Below are 13,002 nucleotides of genomic sequence, written 5' to 3'. Positions count from 1 at the left end.
TTTTCGTCATATTGTTTTCATAAAATTGATCAATATAAAGCGATAAAAGTATGTAGTGTGATATGTCTTTACAAAGCTCTATTTTTCTAGTTTATGGTCATATCCTTTGATTTTGACTATGACTTTTGGCACAAACAATAATTGACTGCATAATATTGGTGCAAGTGAATTTTTGATCAAACTTCGTATTCAAGCAGCTCGTATTTTATTTACAAATAATTTCGAGGCTTGTGTTATTGTTTATAAACAAGGAAATATATCTAGCTTTAGTAATCAATCGCTTTATTATAACGTTCCATGCACAAAAAGTGAAATTTACATCATAAACTGAATGCTGGCGAAACTCGTAAAAATTTTGGAATGGCTTCCACAGACAGGGGGGTAATTTTTTGACAGCGCTGCCACAGACTAAAGGTTAATATTCGCTATCGCCTATGACGAGTAAAGTCTGACCTTGTAGCTAATGCGCTGTATACTCACTTCATTTCATTAATAATTAATTAATTATTAAATACTGTAATATTAATTAGTTACGATTTGGTCATCTGAACTGATCAGACATTTTAATAGTTATACAGATATACCCACCTAGAACTGATAAATTTTGAAGAACAGTTTAAAAGATTTTTTTAAATTTAGTAAAGTCTTTAATATTACATACAAGTTTTGGTAAAACCAAATGCCTAGTTAACGAACATACAAATACAAATATACTTTATTGCACCAAAATAAAAATAAATAATTACAAAAAGACCCTTAACTAGGTACGTGGCAAATGGCGGCCTTATTGCTTAAAGCGTTTCCACAAAACTACACACAACATAGATATTCCTGACTTGGTGACTAATGGCATCAAAACCCAGTAGATTTCACATATAAGTAATATAATAAAATTAACAAATAATTTTGAGTAAACAAATTAATCTTTTGTTGAGATTGTGTAAATATTTAGTTTTTATATTATGAATATCAGCTGTTGAGTCAGTTAAAAATAATACACAATATTTATATATTGTATTAAAATTGTTTATTATTAATTAATGTTCATTAGGGTAATTTCTTCTGTCAGCATTTTGTATGATAACCTGCTATTTATTGGATATATTTCTCGGTGTAGCCCGGCGCAGCGCTCGCCGCCACACAATGCTAAATCCAGTACTGCCTTGTAATTATCTCAGTCCTACAATTACGTTACGAGATGTAACCTTGATCACACACTTGTGAACCTACCTATTTGTATCTCGCGTCAAACTGTCCTGTCACCACAATACTATTTGTATAAAATATCCGACATAGATCTGTTAAATGTTTCTCTATGAATCATTAAGTCATTTACCTGTTATAATTATAACGCAAATGTTAATTTTTCAACAATTATCCTTATTAACAGCCATATTTACATAATGAAGTTAATAATAGTGTAGGAATTTCATTCGAAAGGCTTGCTAAGCGTATTAACGGAACAGACGTAATTTGTTAATTATCATTGAAAATATTACGTTTGAATTTTATTACCAAACCAGTTTTACGAAAGCTCTAGTAGTGATTGGGGATAATGTCCCTAATGATGCGCATGAGTCACCCTTCCTGCCGCGCGCGGTGCGGCGCTGCGGCGGCGCGTGATAACAGCGGGCCATCCTGCCAATCAAACTGAACCACTGCGACCGCCGACATGAGGGAACGCTAAACACACCGCTACTCCCAAATATTTATATTTCATCTTAGATATGACGCAAAAGTAATGGAAAAATAATCTATAATTATACTCTTTGATCTGTCGTGAGATACTAATCCATTTCGTATTTTTTCAGGTTCTACTTGCGCGAAAAGATTCCAGACGAGCCATGGATGGAAAATTTCTCGGTGGACCCTCAGCTGATAAAGGACTACTTCCAGCGGTTTCTTTATCAGCCGAAGGACCGGGAGTACCCGGATCTGTGCCAGCTGCCGGAACTCAACGAGCAGACGCTGCTAGACAACCTCCGCGCGAGGTTTGGCGCCGGCTACATCTACACATACGTCGGCTCCATATTAATAGCGCTCAACCCGTTCAAGTTCTATCCGATATACAACCCTAAATATGTCAAGTTGTACCAGAACAAGAGGATCGGCTCGAGCCTGCCCCCGCACATCTTCGCCGTCGCCGACGCGGCGTATCACTGCATGCTGCGGGAGAGGACGAACCAATGCATCGTGATCAGCGGCGAGAGCGGCTCCGGCAAGACGGAGAGCACCAACTTCCTGCTTCACCACCTGACGGCGCTCAGTCAGAAGGGCTCGCACGGCAGCGGTGTCGAGCAGACGATACTAAGTGCCGGGCCAGTGTTAGAAGCGTTCGGAAACGCAAAAACGGCACACAATAATAATTCGAGTCGTTTCGGGAAGTTTATTCAAGTGAACTATAAGGAAAATGGGATGGTTCATGGTGCTGTGGTGCAAAAGTATCTGTTGGAGAAGTCTAGAATTTGCAGTCAGGGTCGGAACGAGAGGAACTATCATGTGTTTTATTACTTGCTGGCGGGCGCGTCGGAGCAGGAGCGCGAGCAGCTGCACCTGCTGAGCGTGGACAAGTACCAGTACCTGTCGCGCGCCGGCGGTGGGGCCGTGCCCGGCGTCGACGAGCAGTACGAGTTCTCCCGCCTCAAGCAGTCCATGGAGATGGTCGGCTTCACCATGGACAAGCAACGCCGGCTGTTCGCCGTCCTCTCCGCTGTCCTCCTTCTAGGTGAGCTTAACTATTTTGTCCTTTTGATCGGTCCTTTGAGCATAAGCAGTTATGTTGATAAGCTGATGGGGTATTTATTATTTATCATTACAGTGTCAGGTTCGCTTCACATGTTGTCATTCTTCAGTTTGTCTTATTTACGTTGCCTTTTTAGGCGTTTCAGTGGCAGTGGTTCACACAATGATGCCTGCCTCTTTTTAGCCTTTAAAACAAGATACAAGCAAGAAACAAGCCGGATATCTATCACTGATAATTAACAACTATCATGATAACATATCATGTGTTGAATTTGTAGAATTCGTAATATTTAGGTATGAGCAGATAATGGGGCATGTAAATCAGTATATTGACCCCAAATTTAGCTGTGCGTGAATTGATAAATAACTCGTATAAAACTTCGCAAGTTTTAATTTATTTTCTTATACCATATGAGAGCAGTTAACTGCGTCAAATACAATTTATAAAATGCTAATCTAGAAATAGACACCAGTCTAAGATGATAAAAAAATCAGTCTCATGTTTCTTTTCAACTTATCTTCGAGTTTTATTTATGAATGATGAAGTAACAATGTGTACAACTTTTGACTGCTTTTATTGTTGACGTCACAGGGTAGTATTTCCATAGAAACTCCAAAGAAAACTTTCGTTTTGACGTTTTGTAAAAAGTATCTCATTTGACTAGGTTGCTAAGTAGCCTATTCTATGAATTAACAAGAAATTAATAATTCCTTCCGTTATAAGTGCTTTTTCCTGTATAACTTATTATACAATCCATGCCTACATATTAACAACAGAAAGCTCGGTGAGGTGTGGGTACTTAGTTCATCTTGCGATGGATGTACCTCTGACTACCCCAATTGGGTCGTGAGCTTATAGTCAAAATACAACTATTTTGACTATGGTTACCCTCGTCCATATTTATAATAACAAAACACGGGTCTTAGGAAGGAGTATTATGAGAGCACAAAAAAAGTTTACTTATCTCTTTCATATTAAAAGATAAACAAATACTTAAATTGTTATCCATCAACTGCATAGATAGTGAACATACAATGTTTGCCTCACTTTAACACAAATATAACTGCAGTGTTGTTTGATAAAATTGTAATGGTATCACTAACACTTTGTAACCCAAATGTTTTTTGGAATATTTTGCCCGACCTGTTATCCATATTAGTTTTTTTCCTTTTTTCATACACATTATGATAAGACTGTACTCTGCCTACCCCAATACGAACTGTAGGTAATAATACAGCCCTCTCAATCAACTATGAAATCAATCTTTAAAGCCTTCTAAGCTTGTTTCATACCATTTCTTAAGTTTCGAGATATACGAGTTCGAAACGGACGCATATTTTCCCGGGCCAGTCGTAAAAACCGACAGGGATTGTGTCGTTTCTAACATGATGGATTATTACATGGGCGATATGACGGTCACTTATCACTCTACTGCTTTTTTAGATGCTTGCACACACTATTGCTTTTATAGATGAATTTTACTTCGATGTGGCCTTTTTAACCCCACCGAATACTTGTAGCTCTGCCATTAGAAGTTACAAGCGTAATTTTATGTAAGTACACAACATAAACAGCCTCTACACATCCCACTGCTGGGCACAAGGCCCCCCTCAATCAACCGAAGGGGGTTGGAATATACTCCACCATGCAGCTTCACTGCAGTTTAATTGAGATGTTTGGGCTAGTAGCCATCCATTACGTTTTATACAATGCAAATTCAAAAATGTCTTTATTCAGTAGGTAACATAGTTAACTTTGAATCGTCATTTTTAATCGTCTAAAAGTATTGCAGCGTCTCACAACCTGTATAGCCGGGAAAAGAAGCTCCAAGAATAACATCGGTAAAGGGCCCTAGACGCGTGTATCTTTAAAAAAAAACCATTAAATATTGTTATACAATTTAAATGATACTATAAATGAAACCTTCGCAGGCAATGTGGAGTTCCAACCACAACGCAAGTCATACCATCACGACGAAGCGGTCGGAGTCCGCAACCCTGAGGTGGTGTCGCTAATCTCGTCTTTATTGCGAGTGAAACAAGAGACATTACTCGCTGCACTCACCTCCAAGCGCGCCCGGGCTTCGGGAGAGACGCTTGTTATTAACTACAGGTTTGTTATATGGAAATGTTATTTATATATATATAACGTCTTCTTAAAGATACAATGAAGTTATGTTGTGAAATAAAAACTATGTTGAGTTTCTCTGAATCTCTGAGAGTTTTTATTAACATACTTGTATTGTAAGTAATTACATTGTTTCTATACTTAATAACTAAATATCACCTGAAATAAAGAAACAACATTCGAAGCAAATAATTTCCTAGTTTTACATAACCTCTTCTAGAAAATAATATTACGATTTTGACAATTGATCAGACCCCCGATCATGGCACTTGCAACAGTGTTGATATATCGGGAGTCTCATATCCCTGAAAATAACGCGGTAAGAACCCGGTATTATGTGTTTTAATCATGATAATGACCGCGTAAACCTCAAAAAATCGTATGCAAATAATATTTTTCGTAAACTTGGTTTCTTTTCTCTTCTAGACTGCCTGAGGCCATAGCGACTCGTGACGCGATGGCGAAGTGTCTTTACGGCGCGCTGTTCGACTGGATCGTGATGCAGGTCAACCACGCTCTGTTGTCTAAGAAGGACACGCTGCGAGAGCACCAGGGACATAGCATAGGTAAGAACACTAGATATCGGGCGTGTTTCAGGATGTACGTGTGACTACTTTCTGATTGGGATATAGTCGTGAGCTTATCTTGTATATGATAACCTAATGACAACTAATCTGGCAGATAGTACTTCTATCAGACACTTATCCGACAAATAGACATACAGTTTATAAAACAAATCAAATAAAAAATATTCACCAAGTGTGGTACCTACATAGGCTGATCCCTTGCCATCATAAGTTTCAACATTTCCATCCTAGGACTTTGTATCAACAGTAGCTGTAAGTTGTATTCTAGCTCGTGGCTCTGCCCACCTCAATAGGGATTAAGGACGTGAGTTATATATGTTTGTATGGTACCTACAGTAATGTTTTAAAAATAAATAATAACAGACCTCACTATTAGCAAGGAGCTTACTAGCATTACCCAATGATAAGAAGCCTGCAAGGATATTTGGCCTCTAATGTTCGGGCTAATCTCGAGAACAACGGATTATGAGCCTTGATAATAAGGCTCTAAGGATCCTAAGTCCGGCCTTTGCGAAAGTTGCTTTACTTCAACAATCGCAGACCGAGCGCGTTTACCGCTGCGCCACCGAGCTCCTCAATAATAAGGCTCATATCGGCAAAAAATGCAGGCAAAGCAGTCGAGTCGCTAATTCAAAATATCTCTTTATTTAAGAGCTGCGCTCTTGTCGGTGGAGTAATCGCCTTCATTACTCCATAGATAGGGCGTGTAGTACGGTGGTTGCCCCAATCGCCTTCAATTCCGTTCCAAAATAATGTAACCAAAACCTCCGTTACTCTCCAGGCGTGCTCGACATATTCGGCTTCGAAGACTTCGGCCCGAACAACAGCTTCGAGCAGTTATGCATAAACTACGCGAACGAACATCTGCAGTACTATTTCAACCAGCACGTGTTTAAATATGAGCAAGAGGAGTACAGGCGGGAGGGTATCCGCTGGACTGACATCGGGTTCTCAGACAACACGGGGTGTTTACAGCTCATTGAGGGCAAGCCTGGGGGGCTTCTGTGTGTGCTCGACGACCAGTGCAAGTGAGTACTCTACAAATTGCCCTTCATATATCATACAGGTCACTTATATGCTGAATTCGGAACGAATAAAAAACAGAACGCGTTCATTATTGAGCCGCCAAACTATTGTAACGACTATGTTACATTAGTACTTAGTAACCGGGACCTACGGCTTAATGTGGCTTCCGAAGCACAGATCATTTTACTTTCGGACGATCGGGTAATCAGCCTACAATGTCCTACCCACATTTTTGTGATATGATACCACCGGGATTCAAACCCAGGACCTCCGGATCGTAAGCCCAACGCTCAATTACTGGTCCACAGACGCCGTTAAAATTCTATTTGTTCAGTCTTTTACAATCTAGCTTACTTTTATAGTTTCCCGTGGGCGACAAATGAGACGTTACTTCAGAAGTTCAACTCGGTGCATGAGGACAATCCGTTCTACGAGAAACCATCGCGACGGGAACCCGCGTTCGTAGTGCGACACTACGCCGGCCGGGTCAAATATCAGGTAAGAGCATCCTCGATACTCATAATATTTCTTAATGAGTAACAGACAGAGAAAGACCTAGAAGGACATACATTGACCAAATTGTAGATGTCCTTAGAAAAGGTTCAATACGATCTACTCTGAACCGGCGTGCGTGTATGAAACGATTGATGAATGTGGAGGAAGCAAGAGAAGGGTGTCAGGATCGAAGCAAATAGAATTCCATAGTCTCTATTTACCCCGGTGGGAAATAGGCGTGAGTATATATATATATATATATATATATATATATATATGTATATAATAAGTAACAGGCAAGTTAGCATTTAAAATAAAATGAAAATAAAAAAAGGAAACCTCCTTCCTTGACTAACATGCCTAATACGTGCATGAATTGGCGCCTAAAGATTGTATTGACCATGTTTTACTTCACCGCTGAGCAGCTGAGCAGGCCTGGGCTGGATTCGAACCTGCGACCTCAAAGTGAGAGGCAAGCGTTCTACCAACTGGGCTACCACTAGAGTTGCTGTTCTAAACTTAGTATTATTCCTTATTCTATGCCGTCACTAAGCTATCACATCCCCTCGGCAGGTGACAGTGATGCGGGAGAAGAACCTGGACCTGATGCGGCAGGACATCGTGAGCGTGTTGAAGAACTCGTCGCTGGCGTTCGTGCGCGAGCTGGTCGGCGTCGACCCCGTCGCCGTGTTCCGCTGGGCCATCGTGCGGGCCTTCTTTAGGTACGCGATCTTGATATTGTTTTTAGGGACTGTTATTAGGGACGCCGCCACCATCACCAGTGACTAAAAAAACGTGTTTTGTCGTTTAGTAATCGTTTAGTAATCATTACATACATTTAGTAATCGGAATTTCATAATTTATCTTTAACTAAGGAAACTACCCATAATGTGCCCTCTGAAGTACGGAATCATCTTACTAGTCGATATACAAGTCCCCACTAAAGGAGTTCCTCGATTTTCAATAGAACTAAATGTCAAGTCATAGTAATTGGGTAGTTTCCTAGGACAAAGATAAATTATGACATTCTGATTACTATATAAAGTCAGATCTAAAAGTGATAAAAAAAGTTTTCTTTTTTTCTATTTAACCTGTTTGTGAATTCTAATAAAGAAAAATGTAATAATAACTACGACATTTTGTCACGTTTTTCTATGACGTCACAGATTGTTTTTTCATACAAATAGTAATTTTTGTGTTTGACGTTTAGTAAAAAGTAACTGATTTGGCTAGTTGGAAACTACCCTATTATATGCAGATATTGTGACGCCAACGCCATGACCGCGGGCCTTTGTTGGCGCGGACACTTACGAACTTAAGAGTCTTTTTTTATTCCGCAGGGGCTACTTCGCCTTTCTAGAAGCCGGCAGAAGACACCGCGTGCACCGAGTAGACGGCGCCTCGCGAATCCCCCGCGCCTCCATACACTGTCCTAACGACAGCATTATAAGGTACGCACCTGTCTACTCTCTCTCCCGTTGAGGGTGCGTGGTTTGAGAACAAACTGTATTGGTATAGTGCCGTATCATATTAATGGAAAAGGTATTACGTGTGTTGACGGAACGCAGGTTAACACGAGAAGCAATGTGTGTGGTTTCTCAACAGATCTGGGGATATTTTTTTAAAAGGATTTTTGAGTATGAAATTGGTATGTCGTACTCATACATATGATCGTTTACCTACAACTGCAGTATTGTATGACAAAAAACGTATAATGTAGGTTATCTATAGGATATCCATCCCGTTCCAACAGCGAGCTATATCTATTACGACATATAAGTCAGAGTAAAGACAGCCCGGACATTCCGTACAAAAACATAATTCTTACCGTGTGTTGCTTTACCGCGTAAGTGCGAGTGAGAGAGACAGTCCACGCGCGCTCCCTTCCTCCTTAGCGGCTTATGGCCATTTAGACTAAAGTAAGACCCAGAAGGCGCCAAATACGAACTGCTGTGGGGCGAAGAGTTTTATATTATGGTATGCGTAAGGGCTTTTCCAAAACTATTGATATGGAATCAGCTCGAGCCCAATTCACATCGATAAATGTTTGAGAGCACTCGATGATTGTAACCATTTATTCCCCTTTACTTACCAGTACCTGAAACATTTGAGTTTGTGTTATTTTATAGAATAGTTGTTTGATAACTTACCCTAGATGTAGATGATCGATGGACGACATAATATCTTACTGCATTATACTAATATCGTTCAGTTCTACGTCTGCCGTGACCGTAACTGATCGATCATGGCAGTCTAAACAAACACCCTACCCCACCCGGCTATGCCATTATTGTATGCAAGCATTAAATCTGTATACAAACATATTGCTTATATGATAAGTATACAACTAACTATGCAACAACTGCAATGTTATAATAACATAGGCATGAATATCCAATATTGTTGAGTGTTTCAGACAAATTGGCAGATGAAAACATATATGAAATTTGAAGAAATTATTTGCATATAAAAGTGATGTTTTATCGAGTTTTCCCTCATAAAGGGCGACCTAATATAAGCATAATTTTGTTGAGTTACAGAACTGTTTAACATGATGTAGACATCTTTTACAGTCATTTATAATGGATGAAATCAGTCACTTTTATATGCAATTGAAAATGAAATACGCCCAATCTCCTATATATTTATGACGGCTTCTGCGAGTAACGTTATGTGACGTAATGAAATGTATCTTTGCTCAGCCAACTGGTGACAGTATCGTCAATCAATCTCGCAATCAACCGCATTGCGTAAGTCACCGTCCCGACGCAGTATCCGCATGCTTCGTTCTATGTGCACCTAATGCATGTCACCATGTGACTTATTTACGACTTTATCACCCTGTCCACACGAGGCTGTGATTAGCAGTAACATATTGGTCTAATACACGTTGATTTATAAAACTCAAATCGAGCTGTTTCTACGAGTATTTAACAAAAACGTCAACTTTCCATACCATCTAAAAGTAACATAAGAAACGAACTAAACACAGCCTTATCGTCTTTTGTCTATTTGAACATTTCGCTATTAGCCAATCCGCATTTCGATCTGTTAGAGTATACATCGCGAGCACCAGATTTGCATGTGTCGCACACTGAATCATTTGATTTATTGAGTTTTGTTTTCTTTATTAATTTTTATAATCCTCATTTCCTTTCTTACCCGATAAACAAAGATCGCCGCACAGAGTGGCGAGTAAAGCTCGGGAGACGCCTCGGACAAACGATAGTAAGCAACGGCCTGAGACGCCTAGCTCGGCACGGTTGGCGGGGAAGGGGGGGAAAAACTACCGCATCGCCGAGACGCGCACGCGGCGCCTGGAGCGCGAGCGGGACGAGCGCTTCGACGACACCGACGTCATGCAGCGCGCCAGCCAGATCGTCATGTACGTGCCACACGGGCCGCACCGCGCAAGCCGCGCCGCGCTCCTCAAACAAAACTATACACTCCTGGAATGAGACACATGGCGACATGTCCGATTGAGTCAAGAACAAGCGGCATAAAAATCTTGGAACGTCTCTTACTCTTGGTTCCTTACTCTTTACTTGTGTCGTTTGTCTTTGTGTACTCTTTTAAGTTAACATGCTTTAGATACAACAGTTTGAAGATCGTATTGCATGGAGTTGAAAATGTTCACAATCATTTTATTTTGATATCACTTTATCATTGTTCTCATTCCAAGTGTTAACTTTTTGGTTTCAAAATTTTGTTTGATGAACTCGCGTCGTATTGGTTGGGGTCTCTTTCTCTTGGGCTCTCTGTCTACGGTGATGGCTATGGGTTTTTAATTTTCCGTGCATTTCTGTTGTGTTTAATTATGTGGTCTCATCTTGTTTATATGTTATATTCCTAATGTTCTTAGTATTACATACATATTTGGGTCAAATGTAGATAGATAATAAGTTATATCTGTAGATATTTTATATTTTAAGCTGATGCCTTGATTACTGTAATTTATTAAATAGTATAATAGTATTTTATGCAACAGTTGTATAAGAAGGGTCAAAAAATGCGAGTGGCGTGAGTTGCGATGTGAGCCTTGGCGAACATCGCAATAAGAGACGCCACGAGCATTTTTTGACCTAGTTATACAACGTTGCATACAATACTTTTTCTACGACGACGTAATTTTAAATGAAACAAAAATTATACAAAGAAAAATTTTATTTATAAAAATGAAGATGTAAATTTTGAATGGTATTGTGTGATATGGTAATATTGGGTACATTGGTAGGTTTTACTGCAGTGTTGATATGTAGATCGGTATTTTGTCCAATTTATTTTCCAACGCGCGGGAAAATGGCGGCAAATGTATACTTTTTTTTATAGTATATCTATGGCACCAAACAAAGTAAAGGTGCCAGTTTCCAGGTCAAAAAAAAAAAAACAACAACAATGCTTTTTTGGCGACATTATAGTACAGTTACACTTTGTAAACAATGCTTTTATAGGCCATAGAGCGTACACTTTTTCAAAGAGTTTAATTATGTATGTACTTATATTAGACTTTTTGGTTATTTAAATGCCAGATTAAGTAGAGGAGTAGAAAAATATTTTTAATTCTTATAGCAAGTATCTCCAAAGTTATTTATTTGACAGCTTCTGTAAATTGCAAGCAGCCAGTATTTTTCGAGCATGTAATAAAGCGAATACAATTCTTTTTCTTCGGTGGCTGGTGTCGGTTTTTATTTGTATGGTCCGTTTAATAGTCTGGTTTTATTTATCAGGAAGAACAAGTCGTTCAGGCCCCGGGAGCGCGCGAAGAAGGGCTTGAAGAACCTGCAGAGCGTGAAGACGTTAGCGGGGCGCACGGCCGCGCCCACCGGCAAGCGGAAACAACCGCTCACTGTCGCCGCGCAGTTCCAACACTCCCTCGCTCAACTTATGGAGACGCTCAACCAGGCGAATCCATTCTTCATCAGGTATGTCTAATTGTCTAGTGAAATACCACAGCGTTGTCATTTAGTTTTCATATTACGATTTAACGGAAGCGAGAAGATTATTTTTTCGAGCAGCTAAATATCTAAAAGTGTTCATATTTACTCTAAATAAATCTGACACCAGGGTTGATGAGGCTGGTATTCCACCACACAACGCACACGATAAGAGAAGAAGATTAATCTCAGTAGTTTTAATACAATTGGTCATCTTTACATATCTGTCCCCAACAGGTGCATAAAATCAAACAGCGACAAGATACCCAATGTATTCGATGAAGAAACAGTCCAGCGTCAGTTACGGTACACTGGAATGTTGGAGACTGTTCGCATTCGACAAGCGGGGTACAACGTGCGCCTGACGTACGAAGAGTTCATACAGTTGTACCGCATACTACTGCCGAAAGGACTGCTGTCCTCTCAAACAGATGTTCGACACTTCCTCGCCACACTCAATTTGGATAGAGACAACTATCAGCTCGGTAAGCACCAGTTACTTTTTTTTTTCTTGGTTTAAACTACAATCAGTCCTCTAGACTATAAGCAGTTTCGTTGAGTGACACACAGAGTCACTTTATACAACATGGCTTCCCTTCAGTCGTTTCACCACATTATAAGCTCTGATGCGAGGGGATGCGGATGATATGCTAGTTTCTCTAGATGTTTCTTTTGGTAATTCTTGATCTCTGTAGCGACGGTTGGAATGTTAAGGTATTCATGTATTTCTTCATTTTTGCTGAACCATGGTGCATTCGTAATTGAACGTAGGATGGCATTCTGTACTCGTTATACCTGTATAAAATAATTGTAAGCTACATCCAAGTGCACATGGGTACTATTATAACTTCATGTAGAGAAATAAGTGCTACGTAACCTGAATATTTGACAGGTCCGTTGTTTTACAGAGGCGACAGCCTGTCTGACCTTCCAACCCGCGAAGGGAAAACCAGCTCAATAGGTGCTACAGTGGTGCTACAATGTAGCTGCTCCCCGATGCTCTCTTGAAATGATTTCAAGCTCAATTTACCAGTGTCTTCCAGTCTTACATCTCCGTAAATAATGTTTTTTGGTTTTCAGGGTCACAGAC

General features: G+C 39.9%; 1 protein-coding gene across 1 annotated transcript in view; it reads left to right on the top strand.

Annotated features, from left to right (window-relative positions):
- The window catches only part of LOC126370935 (unconventional myosin-IXAa-like), a 35,485-nt gene that overhangs the window by 4,575 nt on the left and 17,908 nt on the right, over window positions 1-13,002 (top strand). Inside the window, exons 4-14 of the mRNA XM_050016068.1 lie at window positions 1,812-2,725; window positions 4,675-4,855; window positions 5,297-5,436; window positions 6,239-6,485; window positions 6,846-6,981; window positions 7,552-7,700; window positions 8,319-8,429; window positions 9,681-9,728; window positions 10,154-10,363; window positions 11,706-11,900; window positions 12,150-12,397. Coding sequence (XP_049872025.1) covers window positions 1,812-2,725; window positions 4,675-4,855; window positions 5,297-5,436; window positions 6,239-6,485; window positions 6,846-6,981; window positions 7,552-7,700; window positions 8,319-8,429; window positions 9,681-9,728; window positions 10,154-10,363; window positions 11,706-11,900; window positions 12,150-12,397 — 2,579 coding nt within the window. The remainder of the gene's footprint in view (window positions 1-1,811; window positions 2,726-4,674; window positions 4,856-5,296; window positions 5,437-6,238; window positions 6,486-6,845; window positions 6,982-7,551; window positions 7,701-8,318; window positions 8,430-9,680; window positions 9,729-10,153; window positions 10,364-11,705; window positions 11,901-12,149; window positions 12,398-13,002) is intronic.

The sequence above is a fragment of the Pectinophora gossypiella genome, chromosome 11 (assembly GCF_024362695.1).
Source record: "Pectinophora gossypiella chromosome 11, ilPecGoss1.1, whole genome shotgun sequence".
Classification (NCBI taxonomy): domain Eukaryota; kingdom Metazoa; phylum Arthropoda; class Insecta; order Lepidoptera; family Gelechiidae; genus Pectinophora; species Pectinophora gossypiella.
This window is presented reverse-complemented; position numbering and strand designations above follow the sequence as displayed.